This window comes from Martes martes (assembly GCF_963455335.1).
Source record: "Martes martes genome assembly, chromosome: 2".
NCBI classification, from domain to species: Eukaryota; Metazoa; Chordata; class Mammalia; order Carnivora; family Mustelidae; genus Martes; species Martes martes.
The window spans coordinates 49,989,020-50,012,688 of record NC_137889.1 but is presented as its reverse complement, the minus strand read 5'-3'; the positions used below and the strand labels follow the sequence as shown (position 1 = coordinate 50,012,688).

The following is a 23,669-nucleotide window of genomic DNA, read 5'->3' as shown; positions in this document are numbered from 1 at the left end:
TTCCCACTCCTTTCTCTAACCAAATCTTCTAACAATTAAAGCGCTGTGTTTTTAAATCAAAACCACACACACACACACACACACACACAAAGCTAAGAAAAGCAGAGCTATTATCTATCAGTTAAGATATTCTGCTTGAATAATAAACAGGTACTTCTTCAAAAAAAAAAAAAAAAAAAAGCCAACATCCTTCAATGAGATACTTCAGTGCAACACAAGTTCTAGCCCCAAGAGCAAACTGAAATTTAGATATTAAACTTTAAACACTTACCTCCTGCTCCTGTTGAAAGATGACAACTCTACCACCTTTATCTCCTGTTGCTAGTAATTCTCCAGAATGATTAAATTCTACTGTAGAAATTATATCTGCTGTATAATTGAAACAAAAACAAAGAGAAAATGTTAGTTTTTCTTTCCCAACTTACTACAGTTTCAGAACTTAGCATGTTTTCCCTAACATGTTCCAAGCATATAGATCAAACCATCATCAGAAATAAGTAATTCCAAGGTTCTTTCATGAACATTTTGGTTCTCCAAAGAAACACTCTCCAGAATAAATCAATATGAGAATATTTTATTAAGAACGGAAGTAATAAATACTTAAATACTAGTGGGTTACTGGTATTTCACTAAAACAATTTGTGAATCATTTTGATCGCATCATTAAACATTAATAATTCTGTTAATTTTCTTTCTTATATACTTTTGATAAAGTTCTTTATACAAACCCAAAGGCAGCCTACAAAATTAAAGCAGATATAACTGAAATGTGGGGAAATTTTAAATGTAAAAATGATTTCAGATAGAATTTTAAAAGTAAAATTATTAATTCAAATTATGGCCTCTCAAACAAAAGTCTGCAAACAGAACACACATATAGCAGAAATGCATTGCACTACTGCACCTTCAATATGCACAGCTCTTGTGGCAACACAAAGGCTACTAGAATCAGTCATGTTACACCTTAAGTCAGTGCTAGTCGCACAGTAAGTTCAAATAAAATTAAAGGGTTTTTCACTTGCTTTTTGACACTAGAGCCATTTTGCTAAGGAGAAAAAAAAATCCAAGTTACAGAATTAGGCATTAAGATAAAGCAACTACTCTATAAAACTTACCACTGTTTCTAACAAGTTCTTCACTACAAAGTATTAAGCCAAATTACTAAAGACTACGTCATATGCACTTGAAGTAGATAAACTTTTCCTACAAGAGAAGGGTCATTTTCTGGTCTACACAGGCTCACTGTAAGAATTTAAGGATGCTGACTTGATATAATAAAGAATGCTGTCTACCTTAAATTTTTAAAATTTCTAACATATCTTTATCAATAATCCGTACAACACTGCATTTTATAGTTTTCTTTTTAGTGATTTTTCCAAGACCGGTTTGATTTTGGAAAGCTTTCTTTGCTTTCTCCATTGCCTAGGTCCAAGACACTTTTTCTTTTTGGAACACTCTTGAGAATCTACTGAAAGTTACACAGGATGTATGTAACTGCGTAAGTTTTAAGTGTGCACAAAAATTTGCATATACCTTTCGGAAAGCATGGACAGCACCCCACCTCCAGGTTAAAAGCCTTATTCCAGAAGCCTCCCATGGTCAGTGGTATCAGGAGGAAAGATTAAGTTTAGTGTCTGCATATGTAACATAAAGGTGTAAACTGAATATACTGCACTACTCTGTAAAGCCAAACACACGTAAGTATTTTTTAAAGCCATTCTATATTTTATTAAGTTTTTTATTTTAGTTCCAGCATAGTTAACATAGTGTTATATTAGTTTCAGGTGTACAATATAATGATTCACAATTCTATATTCAGTGCTCATCATGATTAAGTTTACTATTAATCCCCTTCACCTGCTTCACCCATCCCCCACTCACCTCCCCTCTGACATGATTTATTTTAAATGAATACCCTTTGTTAAAATTATCTTTTTCTTTTTCAACAAGAACATTTTTTACTTGAAGCATACTTCAGAACACATGATTCTAAAATATACATATTATTATTATTATTTATTTGACAGAGATCACAAGTAGGCAGAGAGGCAGACAGAGAGAGAGAGAGAGGGAAGCAGGCTCCCCACTGAGCAGAGAGCCCGATGTGGGACTCGATCCCAGGACCCTGAGATCAAGACCCGAGCCGAAGGCAGCGGCTTAACCCACTGAGCCACCCAGGCACCCCTAAAATATACATATAAAACATTCACAAGAAAAGCAGAATACGTATTTTCTTCAAGTACAGAGAATCCCCTGATTAAATCACATAAAAAGAGACCTAACAAATACTACAAATTTAAGACTGAAATCACACCAAGTATATTTTCCCATCACAATGGTAAAAAACTAAAGATCAACAATAAAATAATGTTGGAAAAGCTACACTGTAAATATTAAATATTTAATATGCAAATATTGAGCAACACACTACTGCACAAGCAATGGGACAAATTAAGAAATCAAACATTAAAGCCATTCTATTTGGTGCTCAGTACTGTACTTACTTCTGTACTGAGTATGTTAAATGACTAAAAACATACACAGTCCCTGCACTTAAAGTACATTACAGTACAGTTTGAGACAGAAAGTAAGTAGAAGCTAACAATATCAGACAGAATATATGGACTCAGGGGCTCCTGGGTCGCTCAGTCATTAAGCATTTGCCTTCAGCTCAGGTCCTGATCCCAGCGTCATGGGATCGAGCCCAACATCGGGCTCCCCGCTCAGTGGGAAGCCTGCTCCTCCCTCTCCCACTCCCCCAGCTTGTGTTCCCTCTCTCGATGTCTCTCTGTCAAATAAGTAAAATCTTAAAAAAAAATAAAAAATAAAAAAGAATATATGGACTCACTTATTTGAAGATTAGGTTCTAAAACTGGGGAATAAGGTAAAAATCATACGTAATAAAATTATCTTTAAATTCAAACCCCTCAGGGCTTCTGGGTGGCTCAGCAGGTTAAGCCTCTGCCCTCGGCTCAGGGCATGATCTCTCTGTGTCAAATAAATAAATAAAATATTAAATAAATAAATAAATAAATAAGTAAATAAATTCAAGCCCCTCAGACAAGCATAAATTCCTTCTGTTGTCGGTCCAACTCAGCCAGTTTCCCCTAATGCACTGCTAGTTTATGGTTTCTTTGGCTAACTAACTAAATGAACTACTTAGTTTGAATATAAAGTCATGCTGCATCAAATGAACTCTGAAACTCCTGACTTGGTAAAATGCTCACACCTAACACCAGATTCATTTTTCTGTTCATCTAACGAATAATAGGCAGCATTTGCTCAGTATTTACATTATTTCATCTTTTTTCCAGGTACAAACTGTTGCATTCACTTAAATCACAACTGCTTGTTTAGTAGATGAGCTGTCATGGCTAAACCTTAATACATGTCAATGATGATGGTATGACTAGCCTGACCTTCCCTGCTGAGTAGTGAAAAGCAGGAGGGATAGGTATTCTGCAAGATGGGCTCTATTTCCAATGAACTTCCTTGGAGGACCCGGACAGGAAAAAAAAGCGAGAGATGATCAGTCAGAAAGGAGGTTGTTATAGTAAAAAGGGCTGAAGAAAGATGTGGAATGGGGATGGTGGTGATGGGAAATCCACATCTAAATAATCCTTAGAAGACAGAACAGGGATCAAGTAATAAAGCAGCCTTTAATAAACTACCCCTAAGTACTAAAGACAGTACTGGGGGGCACCTGGGTGGCTCCAGTGTTAAGCGTCTGCCTTCGGCTCAGGTCACGATCCCAGGGTCCTGGACTGAGCCCCACATCGGGCTCCCTGCTCAGCAGGAAGCCTGCTCTCCCTCTCTCATTCCCCCTACTTGTGTTCCCTCACTCGCTGTCTCTCTCTCTCTGTCAAATAAACAAATAAAAATACAAAAAATTTAAGACAGTATTGGTTCACGAAGCAAGTTATAATGCAGTCACTGAATATGTGATAGGGAGGGGAAGCAAAGTGAAGTGTGTAGGTCTGTGTCTGTGCACATGTTAACAGAGAGCCTAAGGGGGAGGAGAGTAGAGGAGGGAGAGAAGAATAGAAAAAGACCAGTATTTTAGTGCAAGCTGCAACAAGAATAAGAAGACATCTGTTCTTACATATGTTAACTAACTAGAATTTAAATAAAAATTTGAAAAAGAAAAAAAAAGACATTTGTTCTCACAATGATCACTCATCCTAGGAATGGTTATTTTGTAACAGATAGAATGCCAGAGTAAAGTCATGTTATAAATGTTTAATACTGAAACACCTCTGCAGCAAGGGTACAAAAAATTTTAACAGGCACACTTGATAGTCTGAGAAATCCTAGAAACAACTAAGTAACTGGCCTAAGAATCAAAAGACGCTGAATGTTAAGGAAGGACAGGAACCGAAAATAAAGATACCATACACCACAGAAGTCAACCTACTTTAAATCCTTTTGGAAGGAAGAGAAACGATGGGTGAAAGGCAACAACTTTCTCAATTTACAGATATTCTTAAGATACTGGTGTTTGTTATTATTCATCTTGCCAAAAGCCAACGAAAAAAGAGAAATTTTCAGAAATAGCCAACCAAATCACTGCTAGTTGAACAGTGCAGAGCAACTGTTTCTGGTGAAGGGGTAGGTGGGCAGACTTGTAGCCTCCTTGCTGTGATTTTTTTTTTAATATTTTATTTATTTGACAGAGAGAAATCACAACTAGGCAGAGAGAGAGGAGGAAGCAGGATCCCTGCGGAGCAGAGAGCCCGATGCCGATGCCGGGCTCGATCCAGAACCCTGAGATCGTGACCTGAGCCGAAGGCAGAGGCTTTAACCCACTGAGCCACCCAGGCGCCCCTCCTTGCTGTGATTTTTATACTTCATGTATTTAATACAGCCATACTTCAAGTAAGTTATTTTTCTACTTTGTATGATGGGATTTAAGTAGGCACTGTGTCAAATGGCATTCCTTCATCCCTTCCCCCAAAAAGAAAAGAAATACTATGATTTCTGGATGCTAATCCACATGTATCAGCATAATAACCATCTAATATACACAGGCACCTATTAAATCTCCAAGTCTGTGGATGATGCTTTTTAAGTTTTTTTTGACTCGTGAAATGCCAAGATCTCACAGGGTCTCTCACTGAAAATATGACTACGAAGGGGAGGAATAAAAGGAAGAACAAAATCAAATGCCGCCTACAAAATCACAAAACATCACTTATGAAGAACACTATGAAACTGAGCTTTGAACCGCACAGGCCATGGCATACTGGTGTGCTAAGATGGGTTATGAGTTTGACTGGATACTGCAAAGCACCCAAATCTGTTAACCTCCCATCTGAACAACCTTTTTACCTCAGCGTGCCATACTGACACAACTGCTTTCTAGGGGTACCATGATGCACAAAAGGTGAGGAAGAAGCATGGCTCTAAAAAGAGTGCTCCCGTATCACACTATATACCGGCGATGTTGACCAAATACAGATTATCAGTTTTTGGAAAATTATAATAAATTCACTCCTAGAAAATAATCCTTTTAATGTTCCATACCATTTTTAAAAAATAGAGGCGATCTGTAAGTCCACAACAGGGTTATTCTACAAAACTGTGTTACAATTTAAGTGTCTTGTACCTGCACTGTTTAATACAGTCATCAGAAGCCACACCTGGCTCCCACACCGGACAATGAAAGTCTAAAACATTACAGCGTAGACCCTGACTTCTATTGCAAAGTCAAGAATGCCGGACCGAAGATAATTTTGAACCTTTAAACAATGAGCTATGGGTAAAATAAAACTATCTTACAAAACATGGACTGCTGCCCCAAGGAGCAGCAGGATAAAAATATAAACGTGTTTCAAGAAAATTTAGATTCCTGGATACTAGTTTTTAAACAAACTATTAACAAAAACTTGAGAACACTTCAGAGATTAAAGTAACTATAACATGCTTTTAAAAGCAAAGACATTAACCTCACTGTTAAGAGTCACACTACTAAACTCAAGGGATGGCTCAGTTTAACACATCAACTAGGCTATGTTCTCCCAAACCAATAGCAACAAACAACAAAACTCAAAGAACAAAAACTTCCTCTTTTAGAGAAAAAAGTAAGATACTGCCTTTGGGCAATAAAAATGTTATTTCACAATGAAAAAACTGCCTATGTTAATCTTATAAAAGAACATTCTAATATACTTAATAAAAAGAAGGGACTCCCTTTCAACTGCCCTCCTGTGCACTAAGTCACACAGTAATTTTAGGCAGAGACTGAATTCCAACCAATATAAAGACATCACTTCAAGGCACAATCAAATTTTTAGTAAGAAAACTTAATATCCACAATGTTTTTTACCTTTACTATCAAATATTCTATACTGTTAGTAAAAACCAACAATTTATAATGTATTATATAAAATGGAACTCATTTCTTCCAACACTTTCCTTCTAAACTATCAGTAGCCAAATTTCATTCTAAGAAAGCCAAAAAATTGCTTTCGTTTGGGAGCAGAGTGGTAGTTGGTGGTGGTTAAGAGTGACAACCGCAGTATTATTGGTCTGTTTTTATTTCATCAGACATAACATTCCCTTCTTGTTACCTACCTTCTCTGTTTCTTAAGTGGTAAAATAAACAGGGTACAGAAATACAACATTCTCAGCAAAAAAATCAAACAAGGGAAAATTAACTTATGGTATATATATACATGGTAGTAATAAACAATAATTGCTATGTATTAGGTGAGAAAATAATTATTAGCTCTGACATGTGGGTGAGGGTGAGGAAGGGGGTTAGGATGGGTCTTCTGCTTCTGGCCATGAGGGAAAGAAAATAAGACAATCTGGATGGATCCTCCTGCTGGGAAGGACTAGAAAACGAACAAAATACCATGGACTATGCAAGACAAAGAAATGGAGTCATGTATTTAACCCCCTTCACTTTCAGACAGTGTAATCAGAATCAGCAGAATCAGCTGCAATTCGTGGCAGAGTACCAAAAGAACGTTGGAGGGATTTAGAGAGGAAACTTAGGATCCTTAACTGAATACCCATCTGAGCATTCCATATGGCCTAGGAAAGAACCACCAGAAAGCTTATGCGGGCTCAGGATTGTTAAGGATCCCTACCAGCTGGAATAGAGAAACCTCACAATTAATGAGGCACCAGGTATAGTCTTCAGAAGAACATCCCCTTAGAAGTGGGACTAAATCAGCACTAAAGATGGAAATCTGTCATAACAAAGCTAAAAGTAAACGTTAAAACAACCAAATTTACCTCAAGTAACGATGTGCTAGAACAAAATCCAACGCTCAACAACATAAACGGACAATGTTTGGCATCCAATCCCAAATCACCAGAATGTAAAGTAGTACGAATATGTGACTCATAACCAGAAGAAAAATAAACCAACAGAACCAGAAATTACAAAAAGGATGGAATAAAGGTCTCAGCAGACAAGAACCTTAAAATAGCTATTGTAAATATGCTCCAGAACATAGAATTATCAACATGTTGAGAACTATGAAAGACAAAGGAACACCTAAAAATGAAAAATACACTGGATGGCATTAACAGATACTGAAGTAGAAAAGATCAAGAATTTGAAGGGCTAGCAATAGGGGAGGGAAAATTTTAAAAAGGCAGGAGCAAAGCAGGAAAAAAGAACAAAGACCTGACCTGTGGGATACAAACAGGTATCTACCGTAGGGGACACTGCAGTCCCAGAAAAAAAGGTGGGAAATACTTTTTTTTTTTTTTTTCCGAAGACCAATATATAAATGTTCAAGCATGATGACACTACATGTAGAATAACAACTATAAGAGATCAGTTATAAATGCAGACTTATACAGGTACATAATAGTGATAACTCAAAAACTATCAATAGCCTGCACTGGGGATGTGCCTTTACAAAATCATGGAGAATTCTTTGTAAAATTCCAGTATTTCAGGGGTGCCTGGGTGGTGCAGTTGGGTATACAACTCTCGGTTTTGGCTCAGGTCATGATCTCAGGGATCTGGAATTGAGCAGTGCATAGGGCTCTGTGCTTCGGACTCTGCCCTTCCTCCCAGCTCACTCTTTCTAGAATAAATCTTTAAAAAAATTTCTAATATTTCAAAGCACAATATTCCCTTGATATACACAGTAAACCTCAGAATGTACATTAAACCCATGTTTAACTAAAAAAAAAGTTGATAAATAGAAAGTTGTATTTTAGGCTCAGAGTATGTGAATTTTTTCTTCAGCACCATGAACTTTTGGCAGAATATTCTAAGTCATGCAGACCAGGACAATTTTTCCTTGTTCAAGACTGTCCTGTAAGCTGCCAAATAGCTAACACACTTGGCCCATGCCTAGTAAATGCCAATAATGCCTCCAATCATGGTTAAATTAAGTAAAAAAGAATTCAATAGGACAAAAGTTTTTAATATGTACATCTGATAAAAAGTGTGGTAGAGATGTTAACAGTCATGAATCTTTACACCTAGAGATTTTTACTATATGTAATTCAAGGTTATTAGAAATGAAGGAGCTGATAAAGATTTGACAAAAATTTAAAATACAGTGTAAGACACATATGCTTCTCCATGCCTGACAGATTTGAAAAACAAGGAAAGTATATACACGTGGAAGATATAAATGATACACACTTGCAGAGAACTTTATACCAATATAAAAAATTAATATCTTCCAAAGAACTATGCAATTTTTAAAAACTCATCCATTGAGCCACAGACAGTCCCTTAAAGAATTCTAATTACAAATTTAAAGACCACATTCTCTAACCACAATAAAATTAGCTAATGATTAAGAACCACTGGTTCTAACTAACCACGTGGTAATCTTACAATTCTAAGGCAAAAGATAAAAATCAGTACTGCAGGGGCACCTGGGTGGCACAGTGGGTTAAGCCTTTGCCTTCGGCTCAGGTCATGATCTCAGGGTCCTGGGATTGAGCCCTGCATGGGGCTCTCTGCTCAGCAGGGAGTCTGCTTCCCCCCCTCTCTCTGCCTGCCTCTCTGCCTGTTTACGATCTCTCTCTCTGTATGTCAAATAAATAAATAAAATCTTAAAAAAAAAATCAGTACTGCAATAAAAATACCGAAAAAAGACTTACAGGAACCTAAGTATATAAATATTTAAGACAAGTGTCTTTAAAAAAAGAAAAGGGGTGCCTGGGTGGCACAGTGGGTTAAGCCACTGCCTTTGGCTCAGGTTGTGATCCCAGGATCCTGGGATCGAGCCCCACATTGGGCTCTCCGTTCAGCAGGGAGCCTGCTTCCCGCCCCCCCTGCCTACTTGTGATCTCTGTCAAATAAATAAATAAAATCTTTAAAAAAAAATTAAAAAAAAAAGAAAAAAAACAGCGATCACTTTAACTTTAAAAAAAAACTGAAAGAAAAAGAAAACATGAAATCCCACTACTAAGAGATGACCACAGGTGAAAGCTAAACAGTCTTTCAGCAAACTTTTGAAATTATAAAATATGTATCTGATGTATTTATATACACTATGATTTCTGTAAAATCTGTAATGGAATTATAATAACTTTACTCTGTTTTAATCACAGAAACTGCTTTATAAAAAAAGACAATCATCACTCTTAACACCACTTCTGAGAGAACCTATTATATTAGTATATATCCGTCCAAAGTTTGTCCATGTATACCTTACATTCTCAGTCCAAAACAGTAATACCTATTTGTATTAAGAATGTTGTCTACATTGTATCACTGAGTTTAAAAAAATAACAAAGCACATTTATCTTACTTGTGCGACCTAAATAAAACAATGAGCATTATGGAATTTGTTTCCAGAGCCTCAGACAGGAAGACCAGGTTAATACATCTACAGCCATTACCATAAAAGTAACCTGAGAACTCTGACAAAAGATGAATCTCTACAAGCTAAAAAAAAAAAAAAAAAAGGACTGAGACACCACTACACACCATCCAAATGACTAAAATTTAAAAAAGAAAAAAGGTGACAATGCCTACTGCTAATACTGAGCAACAGAAACTCTCACGTAGAGCTGATGGGAACGGCACATCCACTTTGGGGAAAAGGAGAAAAAAGTCTGGCAGTTTCTTATGAAGTTAAAACACCACATGACCTAGCAATCGCAATACTAGATACCCAAATGAAACAAAAACCTATGGTCACATAAAAATCAGGATGCAAAAGTTTATGCAGCTTTACTGGATGAAAAACAAAAAAGTGGACAAAATCACGAAAAACTGGACACAATCCAAAATGACCCTCAACTGGCAAATAAAGAGAATACAATATAACCACACAATGAAATAAGACTCAGCAATAAAAAGCAACTACTGATATAAGCAATAATACAATTAAACTCAAAATGCATTGTGCTAAAGCTAAAGGAACCAGATTAAAAGGTTACATACTATATAATTCCATTTATCTGACATTCTGGAAAAGGTACAATTAGAGGGACAGAAAACAGATCAGTGCTTGCTTAAGAGTGGGGTAGAGGTTGAGTACAAAGGGACATGAAACCTCTTGGAATGATGCAACTGCTTTTCATCTTGGTAGTAACTATATGTCTGTATGGGTTTTTTTTTTTTTTTTAAGATTTATTTCTATTGATTTTAGAAAGAGAGGTAAAAGAGAACACATGTGCACCCAAGTGCACATGCTTGCAAGGTGGAGGGGGAGAGTGAAAGGGAGGGGGGTGTTCACCAGGCTCCACGCTGAGCCTGGAGCCCGACATGGGGCTCCATCTCACCACTCTGAGATCACTACCTGAGTTGGAACCAGAGTCGGACTCTCAACCACGCAGGCACCCCGTATGTATGTATGTATGTATGTGTGTATGTGTGTGTGTATTTTTTTTTAATCAAACCTTGAAGAACTGTACGCTAAAGAGGGTGAATTTCACTGTTTGCAAATTATAAGAACAATATGAACCTTTCCCCTGAATATACCATCTTCCTTTCTAGTTCCATAGCACTAGTCAAATTCTCTAGAAAACATGACGTTTTACATACAGCTTCTACATTTATACTTATGCTCACTCTTATGCCTTCTCTAGCTCGGGTGTCTTGTCTGCCTTGCTTGAAATATCACCCTTCCTACCCCCATCCTTTAGCCCTTCTGTATGTGGCCCATCAGGAAAAAAAAAAATTTGTATCAGATCTTTGGAGGGGTGGAAATACACCAGAGATAACCAAAATAGATGTAATAAAAGAAAATGTGATTTCACACAATAACTAAAGACAAGTGGACTAGGAAAAAAATGCTTGTATTTCCAAAAACAGTTAATATACAACATGGTAAGACAACTCACAGAAGAGCAATACTAAAATACTAAAATCTAAGAAAATATCCACTCAAAAGTAAATTAATTTTTAAATAAGACACCATTTTCTACCAAACAAGAGAAAAAATATAAACTGTTCTACTTACATTGTAGAGAAGTGTATCTGCTTATTTGGGGAAACTATTTCGTAATTTGTATAGACAGCCACAAAGCACTGATTCTCTTGGAACTTTATGTCAGGTTCCAGAAGTTATCCTACTGAAATAATCCAACAATTTTAAAAATGTATAAAGATGTTCACTAATATCTTCAGTTATCTAAAGTGTTAGAGAATATAAGGGAAACACTCAATGTTCTTATTCTGCTAATATCCTTTCACATTTTGCTCTAATTTTCCTTGCAATACTCCTCCCTTTCCACTCTTTTCCCTTGGCCCTTCATTAACCACTAGGCAAGAAGTGAAAGACCCCTGGAGACAGAGTCTCAAACTGTACTATAAGATATAATTCAATCGTGAGTAAGTCATTTATGAACTTCAAAATCTGCAAAGAAATTTCATTTGCAAAGAAACACTGAAAAATGATTCTTCTCTTCAGAGGATTTATCTCTCACAGAGCATATACAACATGTATTCAAATACTTAACACATTTAGGAGAGGAAGAAAACAGAATAAAAAATGGCTGGAGAAAAATAATGTGTTTTTTTTTTTAAAGATTTTATTTATTTATTTGACAGATGAAGATCACAAGTAGGCAGAGAAGCAGGCAGAGAGAGAGGAGGAAGCAGGCTCCCTGCTGAGCAGAGAGCCCGATGTGGTGCTCGATCCCAGGACTCTGGGATCATGACCTGAGCCGAAGGCAGAGGCTTTAATCCACTGAGCTACCCAGGTGCCCCAAATAATGTGCTTTTATCAGGCAACTTGGAATATGGAAAATTTTAAGACCTGAAAGGACAACACATCTGCAAATGCTAAGTAACTCCACCCAGGACCATATATTTCTCTGTCAGTCCACTAGTCCAGACTGCACTGCGACAAAATGGATCTCAGATTTGTTTCTTTGCAACCTGGATTTCATCAACAACACTGATTTAACACAAGTTACTCTCTGTAACTTATAAGCCAATCAATGGTGAAATCAGAAGAGAACTGAGGCAGTGCAGCATGATTCTACTCTGTTCAACTCCCACCACTGCTAGAGCAGTTAACCATGGTACTGGAGATTCTTGAGTCACTCACTGATCACTACTCACTCTTTTGAGATGAGGCCTTTCTCACTTTTAAAGTCTCACACATAAAAGTCACATGCTACTTAACTCCAAGTGATAATGCATAAACACGTAAGAGAGAAGTTCCCCATATTTCAAGACACGGAATGGTTTTTCAAACATCACTGAAGCAAAGTTACACAGCACAGAAGTTAACCAAGCTGAATCTTTGTTTTCCATAAATTAACTTTAGCATAATTTTAGAATTACGTAAGAGTCCCAAAGACAGTTCCCGTATACCTCCACCTAGGTCCTTCCTTATTTGCTGGCATCTTACATTTGCTATTGTTTATCAGTCACAACTGAAGAACACTGGAATATTAACTGAACTCCACACTTCATTCAGATTGCAGTCACTTTCTCTGGTGTCCTTTTTCAGTTCCACGATCCCACATTACATTTAGTCCTCTTGTCTCTAGCTTCCTCTGGTCTGTGACAGTTTCTCAGACTTCCCTTGTTTTGGATGACCTTGACAGTTCTCAGTACTGGCCAGGTGCTTTACAGTATGTCCCTAAATTTGAGACTTTTCTTCTCATGGCCACACTTGTTATTATGGCTTACTGGCAGGAAGATCACAGAGATGCAATGTCATTCTTATCCCATCAGGCAAGGGTGCATTTTAACAGTATTATTTACTGATGATTGCCAGGTTTCTCCACTGTAAAGTCATCCCCTCCCCCCATAAGGGGGGAAGTCATTAACTGCAGCCCACATATAAACTGGGGTGTTAAGCTCCACCCCTTTGAGGAGTATCTACATAAATTACTTGAAATTCTTCTGTTGGGGAAATTTGTCTCCCCTCCCCCACTTATTTATTTAGTTATTTATCTATATGAACTCATATTTATTTATTTCATACTCTGGGTTAAACTCTTACTATGTCATTTACTGTATTGTTCAAATTATTCCAGATTTGGTCATTGAAAGCTCTTTCAGGCAGGCTCCTGCATCCCTTTGTGGGATGCTCCCACTCTTTTTTTTGAGCACTTCAGGAACTTTTAAAAAATATGTAATTTTCACATATTCTTAATATTACCACAAACTGAACATGACTTCTAACTTTTTCATTCTATAGTTACATACTAACTATGTATGAGTTCTGAAGAGAATAAACCATACTGGGAACAAGAGGAGTACATTCGGTAAAGGTCAGCAATGTAACTAAATTCTTATCCACGGAGTATCTGACCAAAACTAAGATTTCTGTCTTGAAACAGTTTTTTCATTTGATCAGCTGAGGTTCTAAAACTTAAATTGTATGTTAGCTTTCTTAGGTTTTAACATACACCTGCAATTTGGACTTCAGCATATCAACCTTCTGGTACTCACTGCTCTCTTCTTTTCAGAAGCTGGGGAGGTGGGGTAAGAACACAGTGGGTATAGTGATCACCTTTAGCTCTGCTAAAGTCAAGGTCTGCTGTCAGAACGTTCTGATAGCACAGAAATTCATTCTCATTTTCATCCGGTTTGCTTCAACACTCAGAGCTCCCATTAAGAAGCATGCTCTTTTGTTTGTACACAATCTATTTTCAAGATCTTTTCTCCTTTACTAGTTCAATATACCCTAAAATACAGCAAACACTGAATATTAGGACTGACCCCACATAGCTTATTACAGTTATGATTAACCCAAATTTCTTCTCAAAGGTAGCTAACCACTCCCCAAAGAAAATATTTTTCCAAACACTGCATCGATAAAATGCTAGTTTCTTGCTAGCTTCTTTCATGTAGGCTAGCTGTAGGTTGTTTTTTCCCATTATGATGCGCCTTTCTCACTGTTGACCTCTAGAGGGAGCTCAAAGGTTTTGTTACCTTTTCTCAAAGGTCAGTCCACTCCTCCCACAAATGCAGTATATTCAAGATTTAAGAACATTTTATTATGGCCTAAAAGGCAAGTTAAGTGTGTGCACTCCTTTTAGGAATCTCTTGTTCCTGTTACGTAAATAAGGTCTTGACCCACTCACCCTGGGGGGAGTGGGCTCCAACCATTTCTTTGTCTCCCTTCCAGACTTTCTTAACACTCTTTCCCACTTGCCACTGACTAGCACATTATTACTGTACCCAGAAAGGCTGATTGGAGGATGGCTGTAAGAAGTGGGGGCAAATACTCTCTCTTGCTGACTCTTGTTGCTTTCAGTGGAGCAGGCCAATGCATCTCTATCTTCCTCATGTCAGCACATACACAGAATATAATATTTGTATGGCACACCAGTATAAAAGATTAGGCTGTTCATGTCTATTCAGTCAGAAACTCTCGTCAGCTAAGTTCCCCCCTATCCAGCCCAGTAGGCATCCCCAGGATCAAGTGATCATTATCTTAGCACACCTGTAATACATTCTTGGGGCCCCATCTCTAAGAAACTTGTTCAAGAAATGAGAAATCATACTGGACACTTCTTCTCTTCACCTGCCTATTATGACCCTGAGGAAGTAACTAAGGCTTTTAAAGACTCAGCTTCCTCATCTTTAAATACCTATCTCTGAGTTGCTCTGAGGGCTAACCAAGCAATAAATGTAAAGAAATGAGCACTGAAAGTGGCACACAGTAGGCACACTGGTAAGCAAAAGAAGTCTGCAGGGGTTTGGGCTTTGCTGCACAAAGAAACAAGCATTTACCGATTCTAGTTCTAAGCTACTGAGACCAATCTGGCTTAGGTAAAATTCTCCAAATGGTCCAGCAAAGCTCCCTGGAGCCTGAAGCTAAAGCCAAAACTACCAACAAAGTGTTACAGCTGACCGGCTTTGCTGCTTCTTTGCATTAACAGTCTTGACTGAAGACAGGGTTACAGCCCAATAAACCCATCATAAATTGAAAATACCATAAATTGAAATGCATTTAAATGCACCTATCCTACCAAACATAGCTCAGCCACACCTACCTTAAATGTGCTCAAAACACTTACATTAGCCTACAGTTGGCGAATCGTATTGGATAATTTTGTATTAAAAGTCTGTTTGATAATGAAGTGTTGAATAGCTCATATAAGTTACTAAATAACTATCCTGACAGTGAAAAATAAATGGTTATATGGGTACAGAATCACTGTTAAATGTACTGGCAATTTACCCTTGCGGTCCCATGGCCAAACGGGAGTATCATACAGTGTATTGCTAGCCCAGGAAAAGATCAAAATTCAAAGTACATCTAGAGAATGCATACAGCTTTCGTACCATCACAAAGTTGAAAAATCCTAAGTCAAACCACCATTAAGTCGGCAACTGTCTGTACACTCAAGAAGCCTCAGGCTGAAAGCAGGACTGGTCAGGTAAGATTCTGTACTCCTAGGTCTCTGGACCAAAATATCACTTTGATTACACCATTATTTCCAATAATAAAGCAACTGCTAACAGACTTTATAATATCCTTTTTCAACCTCTGACTCAGTGAACAGGAACATGTTACGTGATAGGCTCAACAAAGACCACTGGCTATTGATGCTCATACAAAACCTACATTGTAATGTTGCCATGAGAGTCAGGGTCCATAGGGTAATTTCCAGAGATGTGTTCTGGAACCAGTCTCCCTTCTTTTTAACTTGTTCCTGGATAATCTGATATCATGTTTGGATAAAATGGAATGGAACCATACCCTCCTGCAACAAAGAACAGAAAGATAAACAGTTGCTAATACATTTACTCTACAGATGTGATCTTAACAAACAAGCCTTGGTGTATTAAGGTTATATAATGTTAGAATGAAGAGCTCGAAACTGATCATTCTAAACCTAAAGTTACCATCTTTGTTAGATGTTCACTAACTCTTAACTGGCTCATAATTCATTCCACAAAGCAAATCACCTCATTAAGTTGCCTCATCAAAATATAATGCACATAGTTTCCATGGAGATTATACAAAGTAGTACTGCACAAAATTTGTACATCTATGCATGCCCTAAGATATTTTAATAATCAGAATGGGCATCTGGTTATTAATATCACCTAAAATCTTTACAAACTAGAATTATTATGGCCATGCTTTAAGAAACAGAAGGCCCTTCCTTGTTCATCTGTCCTGGCAAAGTCACACTCAATTCTATTGTTTTGACAGGACTCCTCCCTGCTCACTTACAAACCCCCTACAAAAGAGCAGCCTGTTCACAGAAAGAAGTTAGAGTTCATAAGGTATGTTATAAAAAGTTTCACAGATGTTACTCCAATGATAAAAGGGAGCCCACTGAGAAGTTTTAAACAGGGAAGTGTTAAATACAAGTAATCCAAATAGGTGTGCCTTTAGATTACTCAGGCTGAAGTGAAGAGAACTGGGAATTGGGAGAAGACTAGAGACAAATCCTGGTAAGGAATGAGAGTGATCTGAACCAATATCTACAGTAACAATATTAGCATAAATAGCAAATATTTAAAATGCACTTATAGTATGTTAGGTATTTAACTCTCACAACAAGCCTATTAAATTGGTTTATTAATATTAACTATTTCATTAACTAAACCACAGAGGCAAAAACGGGGGACAGAAGTGAAGAAATTTTAAAATACATCTATGGGGGCGCCTGGGCGGCTCAGTGGGTTGAGCCGCTGCCTTCGGCTCAGGTCATGATCTCAGGGTCCTGGGATCGAGCCCCACATCGGGCTCCTTGCTCAGTGGGGAGCCTGCTTCTCTCTCTGCCTCTGCCTGCCTCTCTGCCTGCTTGTGCTCTCTGTCTCTCTCTCTGTCAAATAAATAAATAAAATCTTTTTTAAAAAAAATAAAAAAATAAATAAAATACATCTATGAAGTTTATAATGCAAGGCCTGATCACTGATAAGGTGTGGAGAGCTAAAGATGAAAGCAAGAATAATAATGTCCAGCTTCCCATCATGGTGCCTGAATATACTTAATACCATTAGTAGATTGATATTTGTCTAATATTAAGTATTATTTAACAGCATCTAGGGGCGCCTGCGTGGCTCAGTTAAGTGGCTGCCTTCAGCACAGGTCATGATCCCAGGGTCCTGGGACTGAGCCCCGCACTGGGGGAGCCTACTTCCCTCTCCCTCTGGCTGCTGCTCTGCCTACTTGTGATCTCTCTCTCTGTGTCAAATAAATAAATAAAATCTTTAAAAAAAAAAAAAAACAGCATCTAAATGGCAGATACAACTTTGGTTTAAAGAAAAAAGTTTACTCCATTGGCTAAATAATACAAAAGATTATGTCACGAATAACAAAGCACCAAAATGCTTGACTAAAAGGAAAACATTCTATGACATTAAAAGGAAATTTAGTTCAGAAAAATTCTTCTCGTCCATTTTTCCCTTTTTTTTAAATCCTTTTTCCCTCAACTCTGGCAGGTTTGCTGAAGGTCATACTCCTGACCTTCCTGACAACTGTATTTACACTGTGATTCACTGCCTCCACCATACTTTTTTAAAAATTATTTTTATTAACACGTATTATTTGCTCCAGGGGAACAGGTCTGTGAATCATCAGGCTTATACATTTCACAGCACTCACCAAAGCACATACCCTCCCCAATGTCCATAACCCAACCACCCTATCCCTACCCTCCCACCCCACAGCAACCCAGTTTGTTTTGTGAGATTAAGAATCTCTTATGGTTTGTCTCCCTCCCAATCCCATCTTGTTTCATTTTTTTCTTCCCTACCCCCAAACCCCCACCCTGCCTCTCAAACTTCTATCAGAGAGGGCATGTAATTGTCTTTCTCTGATCGACTTATTTAGCTCAACTAATATCCTCTAGTTCCATCCACATCATTACAAATGGCAAGATTTCATTTCTTCTGATAGCTGCATACACACACACACACACACACCCCACATCCTCTTTATCCATTCACCTGTTGGTGGACATCTAGGATCTTTCCATAGTTTGGCTATTGCGGACATTGCTGCTATAAACATTCGGGTGTACATGCCCTTTGGATCACTACATTTGTACCTTTAGGGTAAATACCCGGTACTGCGATTGCTGGGTTGGAGGGTAGCTCTGTTTTCAATGTTTTGAGGAAACTCCGTGCTGTTTTCCAGAGTGGCTGTACCAGATTGCATTCCCACCAATAGTGTAGGAGGGTTCCCCTTTCTCCTCATCCTCATTAACATCTGTCATTTCCTCGCTTGTTAATTTTAGCCATTCTGATTGGTGTGAGGTGGTATCTCACTGTGGTTTCGATTTGTATTTCCCTGATGCCAAGCGTTTGGAACACTTTTTCATGTATCTGTTAGCCATCTGGATGTCTCCTTTGCAGAACTGCCTGTTCCTGTCTTCTGCCCGTTTCTTGATTGGATTATTTGTTCTCTGAGTGTTGAGTTTGGTAAGTTCTTTATAGAGATTTTGAATACTAGCCCTTTATCTGATATGTCATTTGCAAATATCTTCTCCATTCATCAGCTATCTTTTGATTTTGTTGACTGTTTCTGTTGCTGTGCAAAAAGCTTTTGATCTTGACCAAGTCCCATTTTTGCCCTTGCTTCCCTTGCCTTTAGCCATGTTTCTATGAAGAAGTTGCAGCTGCTGAGGTCAAAGAGTTTGCTGTCTGTGTTCTCCTCTAGGATTTTGATGGATACCTGTTTCACTTGAGGTCCTTTATCTGTTCTGAGTCTATTTTTGTGTGTGGTATAAGGAAATGGTCCAGTTTCATTCTTCCGCATGTGGCTGTCCAATTTTCCCAACATCATTAGTTGAAGAGACTGTCTTTTTTCCATTGGGACATTCTTTCAGCTTTGTCGAACATTAGTTGACCACAGAGTTGAGAGTCTGTGCTCTCTATTCTGTTCCACTGATCTGTGTGCCTGTTTTTGTGCAAGTAACATACTCTCTTGATGATTACAGCTTTGTAATAGAGCTTGAAGTCTGGAACTGTGATGCCACCAACTTTGGCTTTCTTTTTTCAACATTCCCTTGGCTATTCAGGGTCTTTTCTGCTTTCATATAAATTTTAGGATTATTTGTTCCATTTCTTTGAAAAAAAAATGGATGGTATTTTGACAGGGATTGCATTAAATGCATAGATTGCTTTAGGTAGCATAGACATTTTCACAATATTTGTTCTTCCAATCCATCAGCACGGAATGTTTTCCATTTCTTTGTGTCTTCCTTAATTTCTTTCATTAGTACTTTATAGTTTTCTGAGTACAGATTCTCTGCCTCTTTGGTTAGGTTTATTCCTAGGTTTCCTATGGTTTGGGGAGCAATTGTAAATGGGATCCACTCTTTAACTTGCTTGTTGTCTTGCTGCTGGTGTACAGAAATGCAACTGATTTCTGTGCACTGATTTTATATCCTGACACTTTACTGAATTCCTGTATGAGTTCTAGTAGTTTTGGAGTGCAGTCTTTTGCATTTTCCACATAAAGTATCCTATCATCTGCATAGAGTGAGAGTTTGACTTGTTCTTTGCCGATCCGGATGCCTTTTATTTCTTTTTGTTGTCTGATTGCCAAGGCTAGGACTTCTAGTACTATGCTGAACAGCAGTTGTGATAGTGGACATCCCTGCCACATTCCTGACCTTGGGTGAAAAGCTCTGTTTTTCTCCACTGAGAATGGTATCTGCTGCCGGTTTTTCATAGATGGCTTTGATGATATTGAGGTATGTACCCGCTATCCCTACACTTCGAAGAGTTTTGATAATGAAAGCATGTTGTACTTTGTCAAATGCTTTTTCAATATCTATTTAGATTATCGTATGATTCTTGTTCTTTCTTTTATTAATGTATTGTACAACACTGATTGATTTGCAGATGTTGAACCAACCTTGCAGCCCAGGAATAAATCCCACTTGGTGAATAATCCTTTTAATGTACTGTTGGATCCTATCAGGTTGTATTTTCCTGAGAATTTTCACATCCATGCTCATCAAGGGTATTGGTCTATAATTCTCCTTTTTGCTGAGGTCTTTGGTTTTGGGATGAAGGTAATCCTGGCCTCATAAAATGAGTTTGGAAGTTTTCCTTCCATTTCCACTTCTGGAACAGTTTCAGGAGAATAAGTGTATTAATTCTTCTTTAAATGTTTGGCAGAATTCCCATGGGAAGGCGTCTGGCCCTGGGCTCTTTGTTGGGAGAATTTTGATGACTGCTTCAATCTCCTTACTGGTTATGGGTCTGTTCAGGTTTTCGATTTCTTCCTGGTTCACTTTTGCTAGTTTATATGTCTCTAGAAATGCATCCATTTCTTCCAGATTGTCAAATTTGCTGGCGCATAGTTGCTCATAATATGTTCTTATAGTTGTTTGTATTTCTTTGATGTTGGTTGTGATCTCTCATCTTTCATTCATGATTTTATTTATTTGGGTCATTTCTCTTTTCTTTTTGATAAGCCTGGACAGGGGTTTATCAATCTTACTAAGTCTTTCAAAGAACCAGCTCCTAGTTTTGTTGATTTGTTCTACTGTTCTTTTGGTTTCTATTTCATTGATTTCTGCTCTGATCTTTATGATTTCTCTTCTCTTGCTGGGTTTAGGCTTTCTTTGCTATTCTTTCTCCAGCTCCTTTAGGGGTTAGGTTGTGTACTTGAGATCTTTCTTATTTCTTGAGAAAGACTTGTATCGCTATATACTTTCCTCTCAGGACCGTCTTTGCTGTGTCCCACAGATTTTGAACAGTTGTGTTTTCAATTTTCATTTGTTTCCATGCATTTTTTCAATTCTTTAATTTCCTGGTTGACCCATTCATTTGTGTAGGACGCTTTTTAGCCTCCATGTCTTTGAATTCTTTCTAGCTTGGTTGAGTTGTAACTTCAGAACATTGTGCTCTGAAAATATGCAGGGAATGATCCCAATCATTTGGTACCGGCTGAGACCTGATTTGGGACCCAGGATGTCATCTATTCTGCAGAATGTTCCATGTGCACTAACTAGAGAAGAATATGTATTCTGTTGCTTTGGGATGGAATGTTCTGAATATATCTGTGATGTCCATCTGATCCAGTGTGTCATTTAATGCCTTTATTTCCTTAATATATTTTGCTTGGATGATCTGTCCATTTCAGTGAGGGGGGTGTTAAAGTCCCCTACTATTATTGTATTATTGTTCGACTGTCGATGTGTTTCTTTGATGTTGTTATTAATTGGTTTATATAATTGGCTGATCCCATGTTAGGGGCAAAGATTTTTAAAACTGTTAGATCTTCTTGTTGGACAGACCTTTTAAGTATGATACAGTGTCCTTCCTCATCTCTTATTATAGTCTTTGGCTTAATATCTTATTCATCTGATATAAGGATTGCCACCCCAGCTTTCTTTTGATGTCCATTAGCAAGGTAAATTGTTTTCCACCCCCTCACTTTAAATCTGGAGGTGTTTTTAGGTCTAAAATGAGTTTCTTATAGACAGCATATCGATGGGTCTTGTTTTTTAATCCATTCTGATACTCTATGTCTCTTGATTGTGTCATTTAGCCCATTTACATTCAGGGTAACTATTGAAAGATATGAATTTAGTGCCACTGTATTGCCTCTAAGGTGACTGTTACTGTATACTATGTCTGTTACTTTCTGGTCTATTATTTTTAGGCTCTCTCTTCGCTTAGAGTACCCCTTTCCCTATTACCTGTAGGGTTGGTTCGGTGTTTTTGCAAATTCTTTTAATTTTTGTTTGTCCTGGAAGCTTTTTATCTCTCCTTCCATTTTCAATGACAGCCTAGCTGCATATAGTATTCTTGGCCGCGTATTTTTCACGTTTAGTGCTCTGAATATATCATGCCAGTTCTTTCTGACCTCCCAGGTCTCTGTGGATAAGTCTGCTGCCAATCTAGTATTTGTACCATTGTATGTTATAGACTTCTTGTCCCGAGCTGCTTTCAGGATTTTCTCTTTGTCACTAAGACATGTAAGTTTTACCATTAGACAACAGAGTATGGACCTATTTTTATTGATTTTGATGGGGGGATTCTCTGTCCCTCATGGATTTTATGCTTATTCCCTTTGGAATATTAGGGCAATTCTCTACTATAATTCACTCCAACATACTTTCTGCCCCTCTCTTTGTTCTTCTTCTGGGATCCCATTTATTCTAATATTGTTTTATCTTATAGTATCACTTATCTCTCAAATTCTCCCCTCGTGGTCCAGTAGTTAGTTGTCTCTCTTTTGCGCAGCCTCTTTATTCTCTGTCATTTGGTCTTCTATATCACGAATTCTCTCTTCTGCCTCATTTATCCTAGCAGTAAGAGCCTTCATTTTTTATTGTGCCTCATTAATTTCAACTTGGTTAAATTTTAGTTCCCAGAAAGGGATTTTATTTCTCCATAAAGGGATTCTTTAAGATCTTCCATTCCTTTTTTGAGCCCTGCTAACACCTTGATAATCATCATGCCTTTTTCGAGCCCAGCTAGCACCTTGATAATCGTCATTCTCAAGTCTAGTTCTGACATCTTACTAATGTCCGTACTGATCAGGTCCCTAGCCATCAGTACTGCCTCTTGTTCTTTTTTTTGTGGTGAGTTTTCCGCCTTGTTATTTTATCCAGATAAGAATGTAATAATGAAAGAATAAAATACTAAAAGGGTGGCAAAGACCCCAGAAAAATGTACACTAACCAAATCAGAAGAGATCCAAAACCTGGTGGAGAAGGGGGAGGTTAAAAACAAAAAAATAAAAAATTACATATATGTATTAGACTGGTGAATGGAACAAAGCCACCCACTTGATTTGGGGTGTATTATGGTCTCTTAGCAGAAACCACCTCCTAATTTTTAAAGAAAGAAAAACATATATACACAAAAATAAGGGTAATAAACACGATGAAGGGATGGAATATACTATAAAGATGAAAATTTTAAAAAAGATTCTAAAAAAGGAAATGGTAAGATAATTTGGTTAGAAAAAGAAAAAAAAAAGAATGTGATCAGGCTGGAGACTAGAAAAAAGCCATGTGCTAGATTTAGGGTATATTTTGAGCTATTAGAAGAAATTGTATCCCAAAATTTTAAAGAAGAAAAACCTATTATGTATACAAAAAATAAGGTTAAATACAATGAAAGGATAAAATATGACTGTAACAATGAAAATTAACGATTTTTTAAAAAGGTACTGTTAAGATAAAATATTTAAAAAACGTTAAATAGGTAAGAAGAAAAGTTAAAATAGAATAAGAAAAAAATAAAGTAAAATAAATTTAACTTTGTAAGACTAAAGGTTCTCGTTCATCAGTGAACTTGGTCTTGGCTGGATGTTCTTGCTGATCTCCTGGGGGAGGGG

The 23,669-nt window shown here is 37.5% G+C and overlaps 1 protein-coding gene across 2 annotated transcripts in view; it reads right to left on the bottom strand.

The window, feature by feature from the left end:
• The window catches only part of PPP2R2A (protein phosphatase 2 regulatory subunit Balpha), a 94,529-nt gene that overhangs the window by 35,597 nt on the left and 35,263 nt on the right, over window positions 1-23,669 (bottom strand). For both annotated transcript variants that reach the window (XM_080797724.1, XM_080797725.1), the window contains one exon: window positions 272-369. In XM_080797724.1, the coding sequence (XP_080653850.1) occupies window positions 272-369 (98 nt within the window). The remainder of the gene's footprint in view (window positions 1-271; window positions 370-23,669) is intronic.